This window comes from Episyrphus balteatus, chromosome 4 (genome assembly GCF_945859705.1).
Source record: "Episyrphus balteatus chromosome 4, idEpiBalt1.1, whole genome shotgun sequence".
In the NCBI taxonomy this organism is placed as follows: Eukaryota; Metazoa; Arthropoda; class Insecta; order Diptera; family Syrphidae; genus Episyrphus; species Episyrphus balteatus.
In genome coordinates this window covers 66,954,107-66,980,257 of record NC_079137.1, presented here as the reverse complement: position 1 = coordinate 66,980,257, position 26,151 = coordinate 66,954,107, and the positions used below count along the sequence as shown (strand labels likewise).

Below are 26,151 nucleotides of genomic sequence, written 5' to 3'. Positions count from 1 at the left end.
AAATTAATAACAAATTATAATTTATGTAATTCAACTTTCTGACTGAATTCAAGATTGGACCCAATTCTCCGACTTGTTTTGCTTTTTCATTCACACTTCATGGTGATAAATATTAACCCCTCTAGTTCTTTCCATGAATTTCGATGGTGACAGCAATACAGATTTACTTGTGTCCGTCAGATCTGTCATGAATGAGTCGGTTCTCATAAACAATTGTGTACTGTCAGTTGAACACGTCGAGGTAACGCATGCGACGGTTTTATGTCAGAATCTTTAAAAAGCATGACGGTTTCTATTTTACAGCTACATGTTTTTAAAACTAAAACGAAAGCAATACTTGAAAGCGAATTGTAGAAAAAGTTTATCGATCTCATCTCGCAAAATCAGAATAGGCCCTTTGGTAAGGCTTCAATCTATAGTCGTGATTTCCCAACGGAATTTAGAAACAATTTTAGAAAATATGGCTTGGAGAAAAAATAGCCATAAGGTCATAACTTCATCTCATAAAAACTTGACAGTTCATGAGTTTCTGATTTAAACGAACATACTTTAAAGAACTATTACTATTATGAAATTTACAAGAGCAATTTGTAACACAAATCTACTTGTTTAAGTACTTCTAACTTATTTTAACAATTTTACTTTTTTTTTTATTTTTTTGTCATCTTTTGATGTCTTTTTTTTCTTGTTGATTACCTAGAAACCATACTAATGGTGAAATTAAAAAGATAAATTAAACAACTCTACCCAGTCTATACCTTGTTTAGTTATCTTGCACTTGTTTGGGTCTACCTTGATCTAGAAACAAAAGACACAAGAGAACCTTGAAGGCATGTGCCACTGTCCACTGTGTTTACTTTACCGCTCACAAATATTTTTATAAGTTCTTTGAATAAATTAAATGACAAACACAAACACTTAAAATTGAAATGAAAATTATGGCACCATATGCGTACTTCATTGAGTTAAGTCATATTATACCATTGACCAAACTTTGAAAAACTTATATATTTAAACTAAACGAGGCTAAGTTAACTTATAGGTCAAAGTAAATATAATAGAGGCATCTATTTGATGTCGCTTTGAATGCCTATGTTATAGTATACAATGGAATTTAAATGTCTATCTCTAGGATGCACATAAACAGTGGAACAAAAAAGCTAAGAAATTTGAATAGAAATGGGAGCTACTTTTGGTACTGGTGAAAACATGACAATTTGGCGACCAATGTCAGCTACCGTAATTCTTATTTCTTTTATTTACCGACGAAAAACGCACAAAAACCGAAAAACCACGCACACCACTAATTTTTTTAACAATCTTTCACCATTTTCCGCGAAGAAACACGAAGAAAATTTGTTATTTTTTAATTTATAATTTTTTCAAATGACATTTTATAAATTAAAATTAAAAAAAATTCCTGTTTACTGCTATTGAAATATAAAAATTAAAGGTCGACCTGACAGATTGGTGCCCATTTCTGACAAACAAATTTTGACAACGTTCGGAATATATTACCTTATTATAGCTGCGTTCCTTTGGAAATATTTATCTACTTTTTAATACTTAAAACTACTTTGATCTACTTTGCTATACTGAAAAAGTAGTTCAAAGCAGCTTTAAGTACTAAAAAGTAGATAAATATTTCCAAAGGAACGCAGCTTATGTGTACCTACTGTGGTTCTGAGCTACTCATCATTTGCAAGCTCAGTTGTACTAAATTATTTTTCGAAAAACTCACTTTTACGGTCACTGCCTTGAAAAGTTATTTTATGTACTGTGGCCACAGTACACATAATAAGGTAATATATTCCGAACGTTGTCAAAATTTGTTTGTCAAAAATGGGCACCAATCTGTCAGCTCGGCCTTTAATTTTTATATTTCAATCGCAGTAAACAGGAATTTTTTTTATTTTAATTTATAAAATGTCATTTGAAAAATTTATAAATTGAAATAAAAACAAATTTCCTTCGTGGAAAATGATCGATAATTGTTGAAAAATTAGTGATGTGCGTGGTTATTCGGTTTTTGTGCGTTTTTCGTTGTTAATTTAAAACAATTACGAATTACAGTAGCTGACATTGGTCGCCAGATTGTCATGTTTGACAATCTGGTGACTACTTTCAGCAATAGTTGAAGCAGTACCTTTTAGAAGTACTTCGTAAAGCTAATTTTTGCAAGTATTTTGCCTTCAATTTGATGTACTTTTGAAGCCTACTGAATAACTTCAACTACTGGTGACAATGTCATCGTTCATCACCTTTACAACAGCTGCGTTCGGAATCTAGTGTCAGTTACTTTTTAGTAACTGAGTGGCTTCACTCTTTTTATCTTTTTTTATTAGAAGAAAAGGAGTTGAATGTAGCCAGAAGTACTTAGCGGTAGATGTTAAACAATCTGAATTACAGTTTGTTATTATTCAATGGTAGTTCCTTTTAGTACTTTTGAGCTACTTATCATAAAACCTCAGTTTTACTAAAAAAGATTTCTGAGGCTTAATTGTACACCATTTTTGCATATTTTTTTTAAAAAGAATTCAACGTTTGAAAATAAAATTGCAAGAAACTCAGCAATCTGTTACGGACAAAATTCCAGGTTTAAAGTACAATATCTTCTAAACTATGTCTCCTCCAAATTCCGAGTTTGTTCCACTGTGAATCAATGTGATGGAACTATGAAATCTTCCTCCGAAAACCCGCATTTGAACTTTAAATATGTTTGACTTTCGATTTTTTTCGGTATGGTATATTGTTGGTTTTCGTATTCATATTTCAATTCACGATTACGTTCTCTTAAACAGAAAATTGCACTCCTGTCCTGTAAAGTTGTATATAAAAATGTCAGGTTTTGTGGCGGGAATTAAAATAAACAAAAGAAAAATGAAAAAAAAGCTGACTGGCAGGCATCACGACAGAGTTATTTTTATACCGCAAAAGACCATCAAGTATACGTATACGATCCAAATATCAAAAGACCATGAACATTTTTGTATGTATGTATGTAGACTTCCTTCCTGATTTAATGAAAAATCTCAACTGGTATGTGTTTACCCAATTTAGTATGAACCAAACGTGATGCATTGCACAATAGATCGAGACTTGGTTTTTTAATAAAAAGAAAAAGAAAAAATATAATTGATATGCAACATATGTGCATATTTTTGTCGATGAAAAAAAGGTCAGAAAATTCTAATTTTGTATGACGCATCGTGTTGTTTTGGGTCTGAAGTTCAATTTTGTTTTAAAATATAAAGTTGTTTGTTATATTTTGTCGAAGTACTTAAGTATTTCTAAGAAGTACTCTTAAGATTCATTTGGCCTTGCGAACTACTATTTAGTACAACTGAGCTACTTTTCTTCGTGGTCGAAGCAGTATTTTTAGTACTGGGTACTTATCTAATTCTCAATTAGTCCAGTAGTATACTTCAAAGGTTCTAATATGCTTCCCAATTCGACCAGTAGAAACAGAAGATCGAAAGTACTAAAATGTAATTTCGGTGGTGTACAAAATTGACAGCTGTCAAATGATACTCCCATAGTTTGTGAACAAAAAAGGTGCTTATTAAGCTCATTAAGAAAAGTTTAAAATGAAGAATAGGAAACAATAATTACTTAATATACCTAAAATTACTTACTTGACACGCATCCGTCGGAACATGAGGATTTGTCAATGAGAATTATAAGAAGTGTTAAAAAAGCAAAAAAAGTAACAAACAAAAGGACAAGAATAAACGTACATAAAGCAAAGAAACATGCTAATTTAATAATAAACTGTCAAAGTTTATTCACCTCAATATTTTATGGTTATATTTCATGGTGATACATACAGACAAGAATTGCTATAATAATTTCTCGTTTGCATGACACAATATGTTGACGCGACTGGTGACGGTAGCGACGGCGACAGCATTATTGTATATTACCTTCATCAATGACGCATTGCATGATGGTTATTAATGTATGTAAATATACACCAAGAATTTTTGTGTAATATACAGACATATGTACAAGTACATATGTAACGACAATGCCTTGCAGAGGTTCTGTTTGACTCTTATAACAAGGAAATGACAAATAGGTTATTCTAATTTTGAAAGTGTTCGCATTATTCACCACAACACCTCAGAGTTGATTACTTTTAGTTATGAGTAGAACTCATGCAAAGAATATTCTTTACCTACTATGAACAAATAAAAGCAAACAACCAACTTAAGAATACTAATCCTTCAACAAAAGCAGGGATTCTCTACTTGTGTTGAAGATAGCTTAAACTACTTTTCGGCCGCTTTTTTAAACCAAACCCATTTCAACCCTATATTAATATTAAGTCGTACTCTCATGCAGAATCGAAGAGATCGAGTTAGATTTCGAAAAGAAACATGTCGACTAGACAAAATACACCAATGCGTGATGGCGATTTAGTGGAACCAATCTCATTTCCACTTAATCTAGGGCTGCAACGAAGTTAAAGCTCACCTCAAGTCAACATGAAAACGTAGAAATAGGAGCCGAATCGAAGTCCTTCTATCTCGATCTTCAAATTTCAACTCGGTCTCTTGATTCTGTCTGCCATCTCAATGTCAATGTAGCACTATAGAGTTTAGACATAGGTAATTAGGCCAGTTCAGCTTCCTGAAATCTATACGACCTCAGAATTTGAAAAAAAATTTTTGACAGGATATCGATGATATGAATATTTTATCTAAGGTTCTTCAGAATACCTAACCGATTGCAATAATTCTTCTACAGTTTCCACTTCCAATCAATACGCTTGCAATAAACGGTTTACACTGGCAATCAAACATTATTTTTGGAATTATACAGCGACACGTTCATTATCCTTCATATAATCAGATTAAATTATAATGTTTAAAACGTGTCAGTGATGACTGATGCATTTTGCCAACGGTCATTGCTTTTCCGTCCATAATTTTGGAAGAGGAAGCGAATGCTAAACCGATGTGCATAACTTAACGTTATCAGTCGAGTGAGTTAAAAATTAAAACTTGATTTTCAAGCTTTAACTTTAAAAGTGACTTAATCGAGTTTAAGGCCCTATTCTACATTGGTTCTTCCTTAAAGGTTTTTATTGAAAAACATAAGCAATCGTTTCTTAATATTTTATTATTGAGAACATTTTGTGTCAGAAATTTTCTCATTGGTATTTTCAACGTTCTACAAACAAGACCAGTTTTGTATTAATTGTTTATCACCTTTGTTATATTAATAAACCAACAAACTCTAATAGTTCTAATCATAAAAAAAATCATCTCATTTCCGTTTAATTTAAAAAGAAGAAGAAAAAAAGAAACAAACAATATTCTATGTTTCTAAATCAAAAATGTCATCAATTAATCATCTATTGCGGATACAAATCATCCATAATTTTGTTTTGACTGCCCATCATCATTAATAAACTCCAACAGGGTCAAATATTCAAAATAAATGTATTGTTTGTATCATAAATTAATGAGTGGACCCTCAAATGTGTCAAAGTCATATATCAATCGATACGCCTTTGCGTATTTACCACGCACGATTTTGAAGTCTTAAAGTTCAACGCACTTGTGTTGTTAGTCGTAACCACCAATGTGAGGTTGTTTTTTTTTTTTTTTTGGACTTCATCGCCACCGGTTTATTAGGTAAATACTCATCAGTCTGTCAAATATGACACATGATGACCCTGACCTCTCCCATTCGAGTTACTTTTTTATTATTGTTTTTGTTTTGTTTTAATGATATTCTCTGTTCAGAAAGAAAGAACCAGTAAAACCACTTTAAAAAAAATGAAGATGATCTTTAAATTTGGACTTTAATGTGAAGACCGCACTTTTTTTATTTTTAAGTTGCATAGAAACAAACAAACCCTGCGGTGATATAACATGTCGCCAGTCAGTAAAAACTACATTAGCATTTACTCAGAAAAACAGAGTCAGGACACAGAGGAAACTCCAAAAGTCATCACAGAGAGAAAACCCAAAAAGTCATCCATGATGACGGGATATAGTGTGGTGTGTATTGTTGTTAACAATGAATGGTGCGCTGTATTTATAACAGGGAATAGGTTTTGTCTGCAAACCATCAGGTATAGGTTTGCCGTCTATATGTGGGTATAATGTACAACTTACCTATAAGAGTAGGTGGTAAAGGTAAATCGGTTAACCAATAATTTGCTTTTGGTTTCTTTTGCTTATCATTGTTCGTTTTGTTTAATGCTCTTTTCTTGGCTAAGTCTACTTGGCTTCTATATATAAAAATAAGAAATAAATAGTTATGGATTCAAGTGAGGCGCAAGGAGTTGCTCAATTTTGTGTTGGCTTTAATTTTATATTAAAAGCTTATGGTCTAAATCTAAAGATACTCAATATTTTGTGTTATACCTGTTATACTGTTATACACTATAGAAGCTAATGCTGAATTGCCAGTAATTTGCAATAGTTGTCATTCTTGTAAATGTAGCAGAATACCTACTGTTTTAAAGATGCTTCCATAATTCCAACAAAAAGAATTTAAAAAATAGCTGCAGAAATCAAACTACGACAATTTAAGCAGGTTCACACAATATCGAGCTTAGCTGTCAAAATTGAACACAACTATTTGACAGTTTCCACACCAACGTGATGTAGATCCAGAAGTAGTCAGTTTCCATTTTCATAGAAGCCTTAAAAATGATGCCCCAAATCGACTACATTAAAAACCTACTTTACTTCAGAAGTCTTCAGTAGCGGTGAAGTTCTATTGAGAACCACTGATATCAGTAACCATTTTGAACAGAAATTTCGGGTCCGCTTTAGAATCAAAGTTCATCACAAGAGTCTGAGTCCGCTGAAAAAGATTGGACATTGACATGAAAGAATTTTGGTCAAAACTCACTTCACACAATCTACTGCATTGTTTTTATAAGGCACGGGTTACACCTATCTTATAATTACCAACCGCGAATTGCAGAAGCCTTTACATAAATCTCAAAACGAGGCAGCGGAGTGAGGCCAATGTGAGCACCGTCATGCATTGTTAGAATTTCTAATGACGTTCAAATATGACAGCTGTCAAACAACAACACTGTATTAATAACTGGAAGCAAAATGATGCTTATGCTAAAGTCGAAATTTAATGTAGTTTTAATGGCCCAACACTTTGTTTCTATCTGTTTTAATTTGAAAAAAAAGCAAATATGGGTTAAACAATTTTTGCACAAAACGTTCCACATTATTTATAACAGATTTTATGATTGACAATTTAAATTTATTTTGGGAGAATTTTGAGATTTGCGAAGCAATAATTTTTTTCCTATCATTTCGTTGGGCGCCATTTAAAATTGTAAAAGTCTTAATTTTACTATGAAAACAATACATGCCTTCAAGTATTATAGGTACTTTATGTACACAAAAATATCAAAGAGTAAAAAAATAAAAACAGCAGAAGCTATCATCCACCTCGGTGCTCGGTCGATGATGGGGTCTGTCTACCACCACCGAGGCACAGGTACTCCAGATGAATATAAACTCTACTTGCGATCGGTTCGGTGGCGGCGATTAACGAAGTTATTCGAGTCGAGAGTATTTCTGAGAAAAAATTGTATATGGTGGTATATGACAAGAGTTTTAAAACCAAACAAAAAAGTAAAAAAAAAAATATCTTTCTTCGGGTTGGCATGGAGTGCAACAACAAGCACTTATCAAAGGAGTTTATTTGCAGGACACTTGAAATTGGTTAACCCTGCTAAAAAAAAAAAGTGGTTGTTTCGTTGTTTTATTTTTAAATTACACCAAGTGGAGTGATAAAGAGTGTTGTAGTGAGGTAAACAAAATTTAAAAAAATACAAAATAATGCGGGTTGTTTGATCGATGACATGACCAACCTTGGATTTGATTCGTAGCAATCGAAAATAGCGGCTGTATCGTAGTTGTTTGTTTGCCTCTGCTGGTTATGTTAATATTGTGTCTGGGTTTGGGTTCTTGAGTCAAGGCCAATATCACTCTAGTATGATAATAATATTATTTGAGTGCATTTACAGTTATATTTGAATTATTTATGTGCTTCTTGTGCTACTAATTGGATAAAGTAGATTTTTTTTTGTGAATTTTAAGTGATCTGGATAAGTGATAAAAATATATAATAAAAACAACAAATAAAACACGTTTCCGAAGGATTTTTATGGATTAAAATTTTTAATTCGACAAGGTATGAGATAAATTTTGATTTAATAAAATGTTACCGTTTTTATTAAGTAGGTTTTAACATTTTGACCCAATCTTTATTCATGCAAAATATTAAGCTTTCAAAATCGTTGAGGTTGTCAAATTTAAGTTCCAAGCAATTTTTTAAGTTAACATAAATTTTTCGTCTTAAGCCTAGTATACAGTTCTTTTCGATAACAAAATTAGTGGTGAAGAAAAAAAATTTTTTCTTGAAAAAAAAAATATCTGTGGTAATCAGATAACAGTTGTAAGTTTAAACAATGAGCTGCACATTGTTTTGCGAGAAAGAAAATCGTGGTGAGTTTAATTTTTTTTTCGATTTTGGTTTACAACGTGGTGAGTTAAAAAATATTTTTTTTTCTGAAAAAAATCTAAAAAAATTTCTCCCATAAGGAATGCATTGGTTTTTTTTTGCTGGAAAAACTGTATACTAGGCTTTAGTAACAACTACAGGTTAAAAAAAGTAGTAGATATATCCACAACTTATTCCCAACAAATCATTCCGGGAACGTTCCCTAGCTCAAAAACTGAAATGATAGTCCCCACCGCAACATATTCAGATCATTTAAATTTAAGGTTCTGTATGTATTCTAAACACTTACTCAACGAAGTAAGAAATTTCTTCAAAAACAAAAATATTCTTTGCATAAAATTGAATAAGAAAGTCTTTGATTTTTTTATTTAAAAGTTGTTCCACAAATTCTACTTTGAGTACAAGTTATATTCACCTAATTAGAGCTTAATTAATTAACAGGAATAAATAATTGAGTTAACTGAAACAGGCCATTTAAGCCTAGTAGCTGCTGATGCGAAACAAAAAATCTCATTCAAAAATTGTACCTAAATGAAAAATTCCGTTCTGCTGTACGCTGTTGCACCAACGCATTTGAAAATTGTTCTAGTTTATCAGGACAAGTCTCCACTGTCTCCAGCTCTTTTTCACTCAAAAATAAATTCACATTTTTCATAACGCCAATAAATCATATTCTCATATTTTTGCTTAGGACATAATGTTTTATGTTCTTAATGTTTCTAATCTTTTTAACCTAATTCTCAATGAAAATACATATTAAGCTAATTCATTTTTACAGATATCAAGTTCACATGTAAGCCCAATAAAAAAAAGAGAAATTGTCAAAGACAAAAAAAAAGTTATTAAAATGAAATTAAAAAATTAAGTACTAGATACATCTCGTCATTTAGGTTAGGTTTATAGTTTATCTCAATTTTGTGTCGTTTTTTTTTTTTTGTAAATTCATAAAAAAAAACTTAAACAATAAAGTGAGATCTTACTAATTCTACGATATAAACATTTTGGAAGCCTTAAAAAAAAAAGGTCAGCAGACAGCATTTTAGTGCTGAAATTTCAAAGCAAATGATATTTGTATTCTATCATTTCTTGTTTTATGACGTCAACTAAATTAAAAGAAGAAGAAATAAATATACATGTAAATTTAATTTTGTTTTATATAACTATGATTTATCTTTTTCTCATCTAAAAATGATTTATCTTTGTCAAAAATATCAACTAAATACGATTTGTCTTTGTTAAAAATGACACCTTAATATGATTGTTTTGTCAAAAATGTCACCACTAAAAAACTGACATAAATGTGAGGTGGCGTTTACATCCGATTTTTAATTTGAGTGACGTCATTGAAATGGCGGGTGGATTGGAGTTTTACTTCAATAACAAAACTGTTTTACAATTATCGGAATTATACCTATGGTGCTACTTACTAATCGCTTTGATATTTTTGATAAAAAAGTAAATTTTCATATCCCAACGCAGTAAAAAAACTTCAAAAAATTTGTTACCACATCTTAGCATGACAAACTTAAATATAAAAATTCTTATAGTTTATTATCACGAACCCACAATATTCTACCATGAAACAACCTCAATTGTAATATCAACAAAAGCTATATTTATAGGTAGTTTAATTGAATCGAACCCAATTCATTCAATTCGTTTTACTAACCAAATAAATTGAAAGCCAATTCATATCTTTTTTCTTTATATCGACCTACTGACACAACCCACCGCATAACACAAATGTTTTGTTGTATTTTTTTTTTTTAATCACCTGAAGCACAATAAAATCAGAGTTACTTGTCTTGAGTAAACCTTATTACTTATTGTTTTATGCCTCGTTATAATATAAACAAATATACTTCATACGTATATGCCTTGCCTCTAGTCTGTATAAAAATAAAAATGTATTTTATCAATTCATATGCCTCTCATGTGCTGCGGAAAACACCCGGGCTGGATTATAGGCCGCATTATATTGGTGCCATCGCCAGATATGCTCAAGCTCAATCAATCACAAAAGTCGAAAATAAAACTTCTGCAAAACCTTTTTATTTGTAACTTACAGCGAGCGGAACACTTTACATCAACTTTACAATTATTATTATTATTGCAGTGTTGCGTGTGGAAAGCTTATTTCGAATATAAGTTTATATTTCAGTGGTTTTTATTGCGTTTATTTTTGTATTTTCAGAGTATTATGGAAGAGACTTGAGGCTTACTTTAAGTGTTAAATAATGAAATAAGCACTATTGGTACTTTGTGTATAGTTGAAGAAATCATACATTGAAAACTCATTTTTATGTGAACTAAATATGATCATTACAGAGATAGATTATAGATATATGAATTCTGAAATATATATGCAGATATATCGGAAGACAAATATTGTCTTTTCAATGTTTTGACACAAAAACCTTCCAATATTTCAACCTTATTTGTAATTGAGTTAAAAATGAATAGCCCATATTAATAAACATTTGATAACTTTTCATACCTTAACTGAAATTTAAATTGTTCTTGTTATGTATTCTAATCGTTACGGGAGTGACACATTTACTACTATTATTAAGAAACCAACCAACTTTTCAGTTGGGAGTTTTTTTTTTTTCAGAAAAGGCCCGATTATGACGATTACAACTCAATTTCAACTTTTTGAATCGTTATACCTAAGAAACGGTGGGTCTTAGGAAAAAAATTGTCATGACGTTTTTAATAATCTGGTCTACAATTTTGGCATTGAAAATTTTTTGATAAGACTTGCCGTTTTGCTGAAAATCGTGAAAAACCATTTTTTGTGACCTTTGACCCCAAGTAAATTTTTTTCCAGTTCTCGGATCGATGAGGACTTTTAAGATTTAATTTATGATGGTGTTTCCAACAATTCTACAAATTTTCAGCTTTGCTGGGAGTTTATGTAACCTCGCCCCCTCAAATTAGACTAAAATTAATTTGACCGGACTAACAGGAATGGTTGAAAGTTGTTAGTCATCAATATTAGTCATTAATGCAGACTTTAAAAAAAATCTGATTAACATACTAAGGCGTTTGACCGGTAAGCGAAGGAACTCGAGTTCGAATTTCGGTGGGACCTTAGATGAACATAAACAAAAAGTCTTTAATTAAAATGATACGAAACGTCTTTTTCAAGACTTCTATTATTAAATTTTAAAATACCATATAAAAAGGGGTATGCAGTTAAATATATAACGATTGTTCAGAAACCTAAAGAGGTGTAAAAGTTTTGTTTTAAATATTTCCTGAACAAGGTTATTTTCATAACTGAAACGTTACGGACTAAGAACACTGGTTTGCAAAATTTAACTTTTTTTTTCTCCTTCAAATAATTTTTTGATATTATGAAAGATTAGACTTTCCTGAATCTAAATCGTTTCAGAAAAATTCTATCAGGTACCATTTTTGTAAAAATGATTTTTGAAAAATGTGAGTAGTTTCTAAAAAATCACCCTTTTAGATTAATTTGAACTTGTATAAAATTAAAACTATTTGTCGTATTGAGCTCATATTTGGAGGACTTATTCTTCATAATATGACCAATTGATTGACACTAAATATGTTCTTTTACATTCATGTTTACTCATTTTTTAAAATACTGATTGACAAAAAAAGCAGACATTTCGAAATCCTTTACTTTTTAGTAAATCCTACATTAAGAAAAGCACCTTAATTCAGGAAAATGTAAAATATCAATGCCCATTATATTTAAAAAATATGTAAAGAAAACCAAAATAAAATACATTAAACAAAATTTTTAAGTGTTTTGTAATTTTATATACTATTTTTCTATTTAGAAATATCTTATTTGTAATAAACCATTCGATAAACTGCCTTGTAAAGCTTCAGATTTGTTTCTTCTAGAAACAATAGTACACTTTTCTTATAGTTTTTGATGTGCTGAGTTAGAATCCGAAGTCAAAAAAATTCTATCACAATCAAGTTTTTTTTTTAGAAAATCTCAAAAAAACTACTATATCTCAAAAACCAGAGCTGACCGAAATTTTTTGAGTTCGGATTCAAAATCAGCACACTAAAGTCCATTAGAAAAGTATACTTTTGTTCTAGGGAGAAAGATATATTAATTTTAAGAGATCAGTTGCTTTATGAAAAAGAAAAAAAAAATCTTTCATAAACCGTATCAATTTTAATTGAAAAAGATTACATTATGCCAAAATATTTCTTCGAAAACAGCAAAAAAAATGGGTTTTTGAGATTTTCTAACGGGAATATCTAAAAAAACGTGGCGTGCTAAGTCAATTCTGACTTCAGATTCGGAATCAGCATACAAAAATCTTTAAAAAAAAAAATAGTTTTATTTAAAGGAGGATTTCCTTGCAGACCAGTGGAATTAGTGAATACAAGTAAGACATATAGCCCAAAAATTAGTAAAATTTAAATAAATTAATTTGAATAAGGGCCAATTTGTCAATAGTCAGTTAAACAGTCATTTAGTGCTTATTCCTAAGGATAGAGAAAAAATCAATTTTTCAACAAGCAGATATAGCTTATTCCTTAGAATAAAACTATCTGCTTCTTTCAGAGACGAATAAAAATTATTCTAAGGAATAATCTCAACAAAAATATTGTGTCAGTTGTCAAAGCTGTTTTGAAAGAATTTTGAAAAAAATACAGTGGAACACAAGAAAACAAAAACAATCATGAATAAAAATGACGTTTAATTTTAAATATTTTTGAATTTGACAATTTTTTTTTGTTATTCTGTAGAATAAATTATTCTTGATTGAAAAATTCAATGTTTTTATCTGATTGTTTATGAGCCTAATAACTTTATTCGTCGAACAGTTAACTGACTGTTTATTAGAAGATTGAAAAGTTGGCTCTAAATAAATTAAACTTAAAATTCTAAACTCTTTCTTTGAATAGTTCTGTGATACTCGCTTTAATGGAACCCGTCCATTTTTGACTCATTTGCGTGCAAAAATCAAACTTTTTTGTTTACATTTCTTTGTCATTGTCGGGGTTTAATCCGTTAAACTTAATTTAAACTATAAACAAAACTAATTGTAAGATAAAAATAACGTATTTAGGTATACCTACTTTTCTACCAAAATAATTTACTTTAACATTAAGAAATGTTTATTTAAATTGAAATCAATTTAAAATAAAATATAAATATATTACACCATTTGTGATGTCATTGAAATTGATCACTGTGATATATGTTAAGATAAGTTCGACGTTCGAGTAGTTTATAGTATAGGTAGTAGTATTTTTTGGCACTACTGCAACTGACCGCATAAAACGTGACTCGATAACCCTGACCTAAAAATAACACCAACCAACGACGACGCGTCACATAGCACGGAATGGTCACTCAAAAAAAATAAAAATAAAATAAAACGAAATCAAAAAAAGAAGGTAATAATAATAAAAAGACCAATGACTGCTGATACACACTGGTTCTCTAGATTTAAATCACAAGTTGAAACTTATTCGTATTGGGACGGAAATACTTCTTAAACGGGGATCTGTATCAACACAAAACAAGAAGACTTCTCGCTTTTTAAGGGTAAACAAATAATCTCCAAGTAGTTGAACAAATTAGGGTAACTTTTTCAAGTAAATCGATACAAAGAGCGAGATATAATTTTAACTAAGGGCAATTCCACTATCGCAGGTGCAACATTTATACTCATTCGAAGCTTATTTACAAATACAAAGATATTTTAATTAAACTATAACTTGAAAGGGTACATTAAAACTTGTTTTTGATATTTGATATTTGCAGTTCGTATTACCGACTCTTTTGCATTAAAGCCTCCAAGCGCAAAAAAAGTTTCTGTTAAATTTGGCCTCATTTTTGCTTGTTTTTATTAAATACAGTTATTTTACTTGTTGTTATTACAAAAAAATAACAAATATTAAAATTTTGAACCTTTTTATTTTATATTCAAAATTATTATGGCTCTTAGGCCCATATTCAAAAAGCGCGTATAAACAGTTTATTTAATTTTTCAAATTTTGGAACATGTTACAGGGGACTAAAAATAATTGTAGAACCTATTTACTCATGGTACAAGAAAAGAAGGTAGTATCACGCGAAGAAAGTCTGTATCGAGAACTGTCAGATGAAAGAAAAAAAGATGGCTTCCTAAGTTTTTGACAGCTACTTTATTGAAATTTTTGTTGTTAACAAATTTGTCTTGGAAATTGTTGTTGCTTTTGACTTTGACAAATTAAACGTCAAAAACTTATGACTCAATTTTGTAAAATGGCGACTCTAATTATATGACCTTCTTTTCTTATACCTACCATGTTTTTTACTACATATTACTATTTATATTATACAAAATTTTAATCGTTTAAAATAAAAAGGGTTGCCACCCCATGTCTTTGAAAAAATCATGGTTTCCATGTGTTAAATGGTTAAAGGGTAAGATTTTTAATACTTTCTTGAGTTTCCTTATAACTTAGGTATTTATAAAATTGAAAGCATTCAGTGAGGCACTATTTTTTCTATGGTATTTGACATATCAGATTTTTGATGTCTCACTTTTATGAAATTTAGCTTGTGATAGTCCCTAATCACGTTTATCGGAGTATTTACACAAAAAACCATGCGAAAACAAATTCAAAGTTAAAGAAGATACCGAAAGTAAAAAATCAAACACAAATTTTGTGAATTCGATCAACGTATGTTATTTATAACGAAAATTCCACTTAAAATGGCGCCATCCATAGGAAGTCCAGTGAGTGAATGAGTGAAAAATGTCGTTGTTCTTCAGATTTTTTTAAACTGAAAATGTTAAACTCCTTATACTCAAGATACTTAACCCAGTCACACGTGCAGTTCGTCAGACAAATTGCATCATATAAGGTTTCTTTAGAAAAAAATCGCTTTAATTTACGAGTAAACAACAATTATAACAACAACAGCAATCAAGTATGTGTCATGATTTCATTGCGAAGTGTGGAAAACCAATCCAATGCTTTCATTATAGCCACAATAATACCCTGAGTGTATTTAATTTTTTATTCACGGAACATTAGCACAATTTATTGGTAGTCAAAGGTACCTACTTATTTTTCTATATTATATATCGTTTTCGTTTATAAAGATTAAAAGAGGCATAATTTCTAGAGCATGACATTGAAAGTGAAGATACCTATACTACTCAGTAGTTATAGCATGTTGTTGTTGTTGCCATGATATGGATGCTTCTTCATCTTTTCATGACATGCAAAATAAGTTGGCGTATTGTTAATGCCTCTGCATTTAACATTGAAACATAATCTTAATGAGAGTGCGAGTTTACATTAATGACGTATTGATTTGATTGAACGATAAACTAATTATGTGCCAAGCTCTCAAAGATTCAAGGCGAGTTTTTCATTTCATTTTTCATTGCATTTTTGTGCAAAAATAAAAATGGGAAAGTATAAGAAGATATTATATACTTTCGGTTTCATTGTTAATTGATGGTGGTTGTGTTTTGTTTTGATTGATTGGATGTGGGAATTTCTCCTTCTTTGAAAAATCAAACACGCATTGTGTTTGCCTATACACTGGTTTACAAAATTAAACTGTTTTTTGTTGCCGAGACTAGACTATAGTTTTCCAAAGATTTTCGGTGTGCAAATCCGAAATCAGAAAAAATTTGTATCAGCCCCCGTTTTTTGAAATATTATCGTTAGAATATGCAAACAAATTTGGACACTAGGAAAACCTTTTCTTTCTTTTTCTTTTTCACTCCCCGAGATATCTTAAGATGAAGTTTGGTAGTCTATTAAATACCTAGACCCTTTTGAATGGAACAAATTCGTTCAAGAGTTTTTATTACTAAATATGATTCCTTGGCAAAAAAACTGTACTTCAGCCAAAATGCTACTAAATCCATTGGTGTATTTCTGAAAAGACGGCAACACTGGTCGGTTTTCAGTTTTTTTTTTTTTTTTGTTTAACTGGAAAACCAAGCCTAACATTAAAATGGTTTTGTTTTTCAAAAAAAATTAATCGACCCCGTTCTAAATTGAAAAATTAAATTTAAAAAAAAATGAAACTTTTTTGATAACTCTAAAAAATATTTTTTTTTTTTAATTCATGGTAGGTAGGTAGAAATGGCGGCCTTTGGAGCACCTGCTCAGATAAGCCCAATTAGCGCTGATTTGCTCCGTTTTGAAACCATAACTCTTGTGATCTTAACTGTTCGTAAAATTTTTAAGTGCGGTTCTGGCCAAGGAAGATCAAAAGCGTGGTAACTGATCTTTTTATTGAACTTTGTGTCAGGAAGGATACTACAGTACCTTGCCATATTATGAGGCCCAAGTGAAAAAAATACAATTTTTTGCTTTATGTTGCTGAATTTTTAAAGTTTTTGTCGAAATATCTTAATTTTTTTTTGTCTCATTTACTTAAACTTATCATGTAGATACGGATTGCCTTAAAAAAGTTGAAGAATTCAAAAATTTTGATAAAAAAATTACGTGCAAAAGGGAATAAGCTTCAAAAGAAGTTTTCTATGCTGTTCAAGACCGGAAAATTTCCAGACGTGTCCAATACTTAAACTTTTGTTTCGAGGAATAACTTGCATAAATATAGAAGCTCTGATCATCTGGTTATTACGTAATGTTCTTAGATTTGGGGGCAGTTTTTTCTTTCGTAGAAGTCCAGACGAGCAGAGCTATTCACAGATGTTTCCAACTTTTTTTTAAGTCAATCCGTGTCTACATGATAAGTGTAAGTAAATGAGACAAAAAAATTTAAGATATTTCGACAAAAACTTTAAAAACTCAGCAACATGAGAAATTTTTTTTTTTCGCTTGGGCCTAATAATATGTTAAGGTACTGTAAATGTTTGCCTTTACCCAGTGAAAAATCGTCTGCGTAACGGCCTAACACGCTGACGCAATCCATACTTTGTTCCGAGTTCTATTCAGCCATGCAGACCCAAAAACCCAGTTCGTCCATCAGAGGACCCAGTGAGCACATCAATTGTTCAAGGGTGCCTGTGAATGTAGCTGACTTTTTGCTTTATTGCTTGATTAATGTTATTGGACTATTACTAAAATAGTTTTGACTTGTAGGGAAGCTGGGCTGTATCCATTGCCCAAAACAACGTCCCAGGACCTGAAGCGGGTTCGTTCAGCGCAAAATCCGAAATGTAACTCTCTTACTCAAAAGGGTTTCTACGAATTTCACTCGTTCGTGTTCTATTTTACGTTACGTTAGAGCCATTGATTTTGTTCTGTTAAGGAAAACTCATATTTCTTTCCAAATATTTTTCTTTAGGAAATGATTCAAGTTCTCGTGAGCTCTCTCTTTTGCCTAAAAAAATTAACCTTTTGTGCTAAACAAAATAAATCCTTTCTGCAACGTATACGTAAAATGAGATCTGCAGAACTCTAATTTTTTCATAACATGTTACACAAACACCCTCATTAGAAAACTATCTTAAATCAAAGATTTTATATTTGTTCATTTTTATTTCGCAGCTGCAACCTTATCTAAATCAAAGTATGTACCTATTGCGTTTTCATATCAAAAAAGGAAAACAAAAACTAAAAATGTTTTGAAAAGAAAACTACCTACCAACTCGTACTAATTCAACTACAACTTCCTTTTAGTAGTAAAAAAAAAATTCCATTAGAGAAGCCTGATTTATTACACACTACCCTAGTTTATCTCTCTCGGCCAGTAAGTCGACAATATAGACATTATAGACAAAGCTTAACCAAAAAGATCCTCGGGTTACACACGATCATAGAGACGACGACGGGGTGCTAAAAGTTTGTCAATAATAATATCCAAAAGACCACAAAACAAGATGTAAGACCGGCTCAAAATAAAACCAGACTTGCTATATCCACAGCATGCGCTGTACCACCATAATAAGTGCTATCTGTCTGTCGACATTATGGCTCGGCTCGAAGTGCCGGTCGTTGCTTTGCTTGGGTTATGTAATTTTATTTTATTTATTGTCAAATGGTTAGGTTTTTTTCTTCCTGTTGATCTATCAAAATGTAATGTGGTTGTTTGGTTGGGATTTGTAAAAAAAAGTTGCAGAATAAAAATGTTAGTTAAAGCAGAAAGTGAAAAAAAAACAAAATTAAGAAAAAAAAACCAATTGAAATCGGATATTGATTTAAATATAAGTTTTTAGGTCATTATAACAAGAAAAGATAATTGGAATTATTATGAAAAAAAAAAAAAAAAATTGCAACTCAATTCATAGATCTAAAGGGGTAACACTCGTTAGAGTATGGATTTGAATTGAAGACCATTAACCTACTTAAAATCTATATGAAACTTTGTTTTTATTATTTTTATTGATCAAACTAAAAAGTAGGTACGAGTACTACAAATCTCAACTAACATTTCAGCTTCGGTAAAGGTATTATAGAAGCTACATTTTAGCTTCTTTTTAACTTTAGAAGGGTTGTTGGGCATGAAAAATGGAGAACATTATACAAGTTTGACCCTTTATAAGACTGTACTTATAAGATCTATAAGAAACTTGAACGAAGTTTTACCGAAGCTCTACAGAAGCTTTGTTATTTTATCAGATAGCTTCGGAAGAGCTTGTATAGCTCTTTAATACATTTCTTATCGCAATTAGAAAAAAAAAAAAAACAGTTACACAAACAAAAAAGAAATTTGCTCTTTCAATTGTTGAATATCAAAACCGAAAATCAGTTACAAAACTTGGTAATTTCTGTCTTCTTTAAATTCATTAAAACCCTTTGTTGCCCGGGCAATTTTTTTCTCAAAAAAATTAAAAAAACGTTGAAAAAACTTAAAATATTTCTTGAATATTGCACCAGAAAAAAATATATCCATTGCATTAGTAAATATCATAATATTAGTAAACTTCTGAACTGATATATTTAATTGGGATAAAAGTAAAAAAATAAAGTTTAAAAGGTGGTTTCTTATTGTAACCACCGGAAAACAAAGGGTTAACCAAGATTATCCGAGTATTACAGTATTTAAACAACTTACCTATTAGAAGTTGTTAAACAAGTTCGAACTTCTTTCTATAAGCAATTAAATTCTGAAGCAAACTCAATACAAGCTTTATAAAAAGTAGTACCTGCGAAATTTCAATTTACAGAAGCTGTTGTGTTAGTTGGGATGGTTTAAAATTTTGAGAGGCGTTTTTGAGTAAGGTTTTTTTTTAAGGATCCTAGCAAAATTGCTTTCTGATTTTATTGTAAACAAATTTTATTTTTAAGAGAGTATGAAAACCAATTACACGCATAGGAATGGTTGAGAGTTAAAAGTCACTAAGATTTGGTTTATCATAAGCTCGATCCGATAACTTGTCACAAGAGAATAGCACAAAATTATATTTATACTAGTTAGAAACATGTAACGAATAACTTTTAAAAATGTTTTAAAAAAGACCAAATATTTAAAAACACCTTATGTACCTTTCTTTCCAGAAAATATGAAACGCAGAAAACTCTCCCCTTCAGGCTGGGAGCTTCAAGTGTCTCTTGGCCTCATAACATTCACATTCCTCAACATAATTATAATAAGTACAGATCGTGTCGATAGTGCAATAGTCCCACCCCCATGGAGTGATCCACAGAAAAATCCTTGCGCAACAATGCCTGGTGGTTGGCAACTACTCTATTGGCCACCATTGAAGAAATGTTTTAAAATATTTCAAGTTGGTTATCCATGTCCAGAAACTATGGAATTAAGTCCAGCAGCAAGTTCGAAATATACTTCGAAAAATGGTCCAGCAGCTGAATGCCGTTGTCCACCGGGAACAGCATTAAGTGCCGAAACTAATAAGTGTCATATAGTCTTTGAAAGAGGACCTTGCAAGGCGGGACAGTTTTTTAGTCCAATGCCAGAAGGACAAACACAAAAGAGGTAATCCCTAAAAAAAATATCCAAACTTCCTTCTTTAAAATAAAAAAAATTACTATAGAACAGGAAACCGTTGGGGTATGTGTAAACAACCAAGTCAGTGTCCAATGGGTATGCTATTTTGGCCAAAAGATGGAAAATGTTATTCCATGTATACAAAAGGACCCTGTTCCAAGGGTAAACTCTTGATACAAGACGAACATAGTCTTGCCCAGTGTAGAGTAAGATTAAAAATATAATATTTATACCAATTTTTATACCAATAAAATATTTTTATTTTATTTTTTCAAATTAGTGTCAGAGTATGGGTGAACTGGGAGAATATTTTTACGAAACTGATGAAACTTGCCATGAACATTTTACCAAGGGACCTTGTTCAACACCCGGACATCTATTTCTTCCTGGCGGAAGATGTGATTGTATGCCAAATCTACCTCATTACCATGAACCCAATGGAATGTGTTTTGAATTGGGTAAGTTACAGAGCACAAGCCCGATTCCCATTCATTTCAATATCGTTATTTTTTTTGAATAGGTTCTCCAGGACCATGTCCACCGGGACATATATTCATAGTTCCTGAAAACAGAACCGAAAATTACAAACGTGCCAAATGCCAGTGTAAGGAAGGCTATGTTTTATGGAACGATGGCTTATGTTATCGACTCTACACTCGAGGACCATGTGCTCCAAATGAATTTCTCCTAAATGCCACGTCTTGTGTTCGAAATTTCTGCGGCAAGAATCGACTTTACTTTCCTGAAGAGAAATCTTGCTACAGAATCGGTTCTCAAGGACCATGTGATCTGTATCAAGTGGTTGTGTTTGATTTCACAGCAAGACCATCAATAGATGGCGTTTCATATAACGGAATGTGTGGTTGTTCAGGTGTCATTATGAATTTGGATCAACAATGTACCCATTCCAATACCGATCCTGATGCCAATACATGTGAATCGTCACCGGGAATGGTTGAAATCGATGGAAATTGTTATAAGCTTTATAGTCGAGGTCCATGCGGACCTGGTCAATGGCTTGAGCCTATCAAAAGTTCTACACTTTCAGTGTACTCGGAGGAATATTTTATTACACCAATGACAAGTAAGGCAAAATGTGTTTGCCGACCGGGATATACAAGCTACGAAGCTCCTGATAAATCATTTATCGGATGTAATGCACCAACAGTTGGATTGGCGAGGTATTTAAATCGACAAAAGTATCAATTTGGACCGATGTCAATTATGACAGCGCCAGAGGCGTAGTAGTGGTTAATTTAAGGGGTTGTATATGTAAATGCAAGCAAAAAAAAAATATACCTCTACTTCCAAAGACTGATTTTTGTGTAAGCTGTAGTTTTGTAGAAATTTTAAATTATTACAAATTAAGCATGTTACGATAAAACAAAATTATTTTTAGTTTAAAATTCTTTCTAATGAGTAAATAAAGAAATATTAATCAAAAATAATTTAGTTAACCGTTTTTTCTTTAACATAAACGAAAAAAAAAGAAAACAAAAATTTATAAAATTTAATGTTGATAATTAGTTAATGAATGTTTGTAGCGAGTAGATAAATAGTCCAGATAAAGTAGTTCCCAGAAAAATAATCTTGTAAGATGAAAAAAAAAAAAACAACTCAGTTTATTGTACTAAGCTTTTCATCTTTAGTTCGAAAACTGTGCTTATTTATAGGCTATGTGAAATTGGCACCCCTAAATGCTAATTTTTTTTTTTTTTCAAACCTGCCTGGTTTGATTGCCCAAGATAAGCCCAAGTTTTTTTTCGCTAGCCTACCTTTAGTTCTAAAATTATTACGGAATTATTTTTTTTCACCTCAAAAATCACAAAAAAATAATTTTTTTTATTCAGTTTAAAAATTGTTGGTTTTGCACTGTGGTTCGTTTGCCCAACATTAGCCCAGTATAGCCCAACTTTTTTTTCTTTATTCAACTATTTTACAAAAGATACAATAAAAAATTTTGTCTTATTATCAGAAACTGAAAAAATTGTCATTTTTTGTCTCCTGTGAAAAAAATCGTTAGTTTAAAAGCATTGTTTGTTTGTCCAAGGTAAGTCCAGGATAGCCAAACTTTTATTTTCGCTACCCTACCCTTAGTTTAAAATTTATAGAAGCATTATTTTGTATGCACCTCACAAAAAAAAAATAGTTCACATACACCACAGTGACCCTTTTAAATTTATAATTTAGAAAAGGTAAATCCACTGGTATGGGCATTGCACCTCAAATGTTATTTATTTGGCTAAGAATTCTTACTTGATTGAATGTAGTCAATATAGCATTCCTGTTAAGAAGCTTAAGTTTATTTGTTTTATTTCACCTTAAAACCCAGAAAATACAAACATTTTTTCAAGTGTTAAAATCATTATATTTTTGATTTGAAAAATGAGCACATAGAAATGCTAAATTCTTAGTAAAATCTATCCAAACATTTATTTCTTTTTAGGTGTTTCTCAACTAACCTCAGTAATTCCAACAAATTACATCCCTTTTTTCGTTAGCCCAAAAATTATGACAAAAGACCTTTTTTCACACCAACCTCTAAAAATAAAAATTTGTTTTTTCAGTGTAAAAAATTGTCCTTTTTACACTTTTTCTCAATTAACCGTGGTATATTTTAAAATTTTTAAACAAAGGGTAGGATAGCGAAAATAAAAGTTGGGCTATCCCGGGCTAACCTTAAGCAAACAAACCACGGTTTTAAACTAACAATTTTTTCACAGGAAAATCAAATTTTTTCGGTTTCTGATGTAAAAAAAAAGTTTTTGTTTGTATCTTTTGAAAAAATAGTGGAATAAAGAAAAAAAAGTTGGACTATCCTGGACTAACGTTGGGCAAACGAACCACAGTGCAAAACCAACAATTTTTACACTCAATAAAAATATATTTTTTTTTGTGATTTTTGAGGTAAAAAAAATCTTGGGCTATATTGGGCTTACCTTGGGCAATCGAACCAGGCAGGTTTGAAAAAAAATTATCCTTATTAATATGATAAATTAAAAAAAAACATTTCATTACTCAAACAAATAAAAAGAAACAGTGGTCGTGAACAGTAGTGTGAAAAAATCCTTTTTGTTCATCAATGATGTTTTTAATAACAAAATGTGTATTTTTACGTTACAATGTAATTACAAATCAACTATTTGTTGTTGACTGATGAAGAGTGTCATGTTGAAAATATATAAAAAATATGAAATGTTGAAACCATATAAAATCTTTTTTCATTTTTTAACGTATCTTTTAAATTGATAAAGTATCATTCAAATATTTAAAGTTAGAGCGTGTAAGAAAAATTGAAAAATTAAGATTAGAGTGTATTTGTTTATTTAACAACTTAAAATGATTCTGATTTAAATTAATAAATTTGCTTAATGGTAGAAAAATACTTACCTTTGAATTTGAATATTTTACAAGTTTTTGGTTTAAAATATTTTTTTTAAACATGTATTTTATAGGTGGATCGTAAATTTTTTCGGATATGCGTGTTAAATCCTAGAGGAAGCCTCTAATTTATTATTAAAAATCTTATTGCACCAATTTTAAGTGAAGAATTATTCGATAAACTGGTATATTTGCGTTGTTTTCAAAATAAAATATAATATGTATTGTAGAAAATAAAATTACTTACTCGAGTTTTCTTTCCAATTCTTTAACTTGTCTCTCTAAGTCATTTCGTTTGTCTTTTGTGGCTTTCAGATCAAATTCAAGTTGATAGACTTTTTCTGTTTTTGCATCCAGTTCCGCCTGTAAAGAAATTTATATAATTTTTTTCTTCTTATTTATTTTCAAAGAAATCATCAATCTTACAACAATTTTATCTTTTTCACTCTCCATTTTAACATAAGTTGATTTAAGAGCAGCAATTTCATTCTTTAAAGTTGTAATCTCATTTCGAGATGAATCACGATGTGTACCATAATTATTTAGTTGACTTTCAGCTGATTCTAATTGAGCTTCAGCAGCAGCCAACTTATTTTGATATTCGGAAAGTGCTCGTTCGGTTTGATCTTGAAGCAATCTAAATCAAATTATTTAATATATTACTTTAGTTAAAATTTAAACGAAAGAAAATTCTTACTTTAATTGACTCTGGCTAGCTTTAAGCTTACAATTTTCTTCTTGTAATTCAAAAAGTTTCTTCTTTAGCCCATCGATTTCTTCCTTCAGAAGAACTATCTGCGTTTGTGATGGCACTCGAGCTGAATTCAAATCACGATTCTCAAATTCTAAGGCAGTTATTTTACTTGTTAGTTCATTAATTTTCTCTTGGTATTTCTGACTACTATCAGCTTGAAGGAGTGTAAAGCTTTGTAGTTTCTCACGCAAAGTATCACGTTCATTGCGCATTCGTTCCAACTCCATTTTGACTATATCTCGTTCGCGCTCAGCACGTATAACTATAGCCTGAACACATTCACTGTTGGAAGAAGATTTATCAGAACGGGCACTTGGATGCTGCTGACGAACACATAACTCAGAACGAAGAAGACGCAATTCGTCGTCTTTGCATTTTATTTGAGATTGAAGAAATTCAATTTCCTAGATATACAATTTTATTAGAAAATTTTGTTCATAAGTGAGATTATTATTAGTTTGGACTTTGGAAAAATTAATTTCAAAAATATGCTGATTAAAACATTTTTTTTTACAAATTGAGATGAAAATAATAGTTTCAAGTATGGAAATGAAAGGACATAAGTTCATCATTTAATGTGTCTTCAAAGATTTTCGATACGATAACTATCAAAGTGCGGGCTTATTCATTAATCGCTGCTAATTGATATCAGTTGTCACATTTTCTTGCTGAAAGTCATGTAAAGATCACCAATATTTTGTTAAAAATAGTACCAAGTTCTCTAAGAATCACAGCGTCTAGATCTAGACTCTAGATAAACCGTTACACATTTTTGTGAAGAGGACCTTAACTATAAATAAAAACTGTCGATCTTAAGATTGATAACGAAGTTTTCTTGGACAATAATGTGCAAGAAGATTTACGAAGAAGCTTTTATCCATAATGCATGAAAGGTGATTTAAAAAAAAAGACAGGATTAAAGATCAGAAAGAAAGGAATGCAGAGTGGGAAAAATTAAACATTGAAATCAAGGTCCATATTTAAGAAGTATTAGGGCTTATAGAACGCAATGCAAACATTTTGAGAACTTGAAAATGGAGTTTTTCGAGTTTCTGAGTAGTTAAAAACTTTATTTTTTGGATTTAGAGTGAAACAATATGTTTGATTTTCTAGTAGATGACGTCCTCTTTAGGTAAGTTTAACAATGAAATGATTGGATTTTTTTTGGAGGGAGACTTAATTAAAAAGGCAGTCTGATTGGTCACAGAAATATAAGTAAAAATCTTTAGTTAGAAATGTTTGCTTCCTACAAAGGAAAATCTGGAGTCTCTGTTAGGAAAATTTTGAAATTGCTTATTTGCACGAAGGACTTAAATGCCTCTTTTATGCTACTTAAATCTAAACTTAAAATTATGTTTGGTATGAAGGGGTTATGTGGTTATTTACTTCCTTTATTAAAATTAAGAGAGGGGAAAAAATATGATTTAGGACACGTAGGAAATTAAATATGCTCTTTTAACACTTTTTCAATATGTTTGAGTTAAATATACACACAATACTTCCTTAACCCTTAACTATAGTGGTGGGTCCAGGGGACCCACATCAACTTTTAAAAAGTTAATAAAAACCGTTGAAAATGAATTTTCTCTTTTTTTTTTTTATTTTTTTATTTTTTTTTAAATTGTTATCT

General features: G+C 30.8%; 2 protein-coding genes across 5 annotated transcripts in view; one reads left to right on the top strand and one right to left on the bottom strand.

The window, feature by feature from the left end:
- The window catches only part of LOC129918158 (centrosomal protein of 135 kDa), a 41,653-nt gene that overhangs the window by 10,475 nt on the left and 5,027 nt on the right, over positions 1-26,151 (bottom strand). For both annotated transcript variants that reach the window (XM_055998529.1, XM_055998530.1), the window contains exons 8-10: positions 24,465-24,925; positions 24,194-24,404; positions 24,015-24,130 (exon numbers count right to left, since the gene is read on the bottom strand). In XM_055998529.1, the coding sequence (XP_055854504.1) occupies positions 24,015-24,130; positions 24,194-24,404; positions 24,465-24,925 (788 nt within the window). The remainder of the gene's footprint in view (positions 1-24,014; positions 24,131-24,193; positions 24,405-24,464; positions 24,926-26,151) is intronic.
- On the top strand, positions 7,438-24,007 carry LOC129918159 (uncharacterized). 3 transcript variants are annotated; one of them, XM_055998533.1, is made up of 6 exons: positions 7,438-8,184; positions 19,936-20,374; positions 20,433-20,592; positions 20,667-20,844; positions 20,907-21,567; positions 23,842-24,007. In XM_055998533.1, exons 2-6 carry the CDS (start codon positions 19,941-19,943, stop codon positions 23,873-23,875), a joined length of 1,467 nt encoding a protein of 488 aa, XP_055854508.1. In that variant the 5' UTR covers positions 7,438-8,184; positions 19,936-19,940; the 3' UTR covers positions 23,876-24,007. The 3 variants fall into 3 exon arrangements, with proteins under 3 accessions (XP_055854508.1, XP_055854506.1, XP_055854507.1); XM_055998531.1 differs by lacking the exon at positions 23,842-24,007 and having other exon boundaries at positions 20,907-21,810; XM_055998532.1 differs by lacking the exons at positions 7,438-8,184; positions 23,842-24,007 and having other exon boundaries at positions 19,854-20,374; positions 20,907-21,811.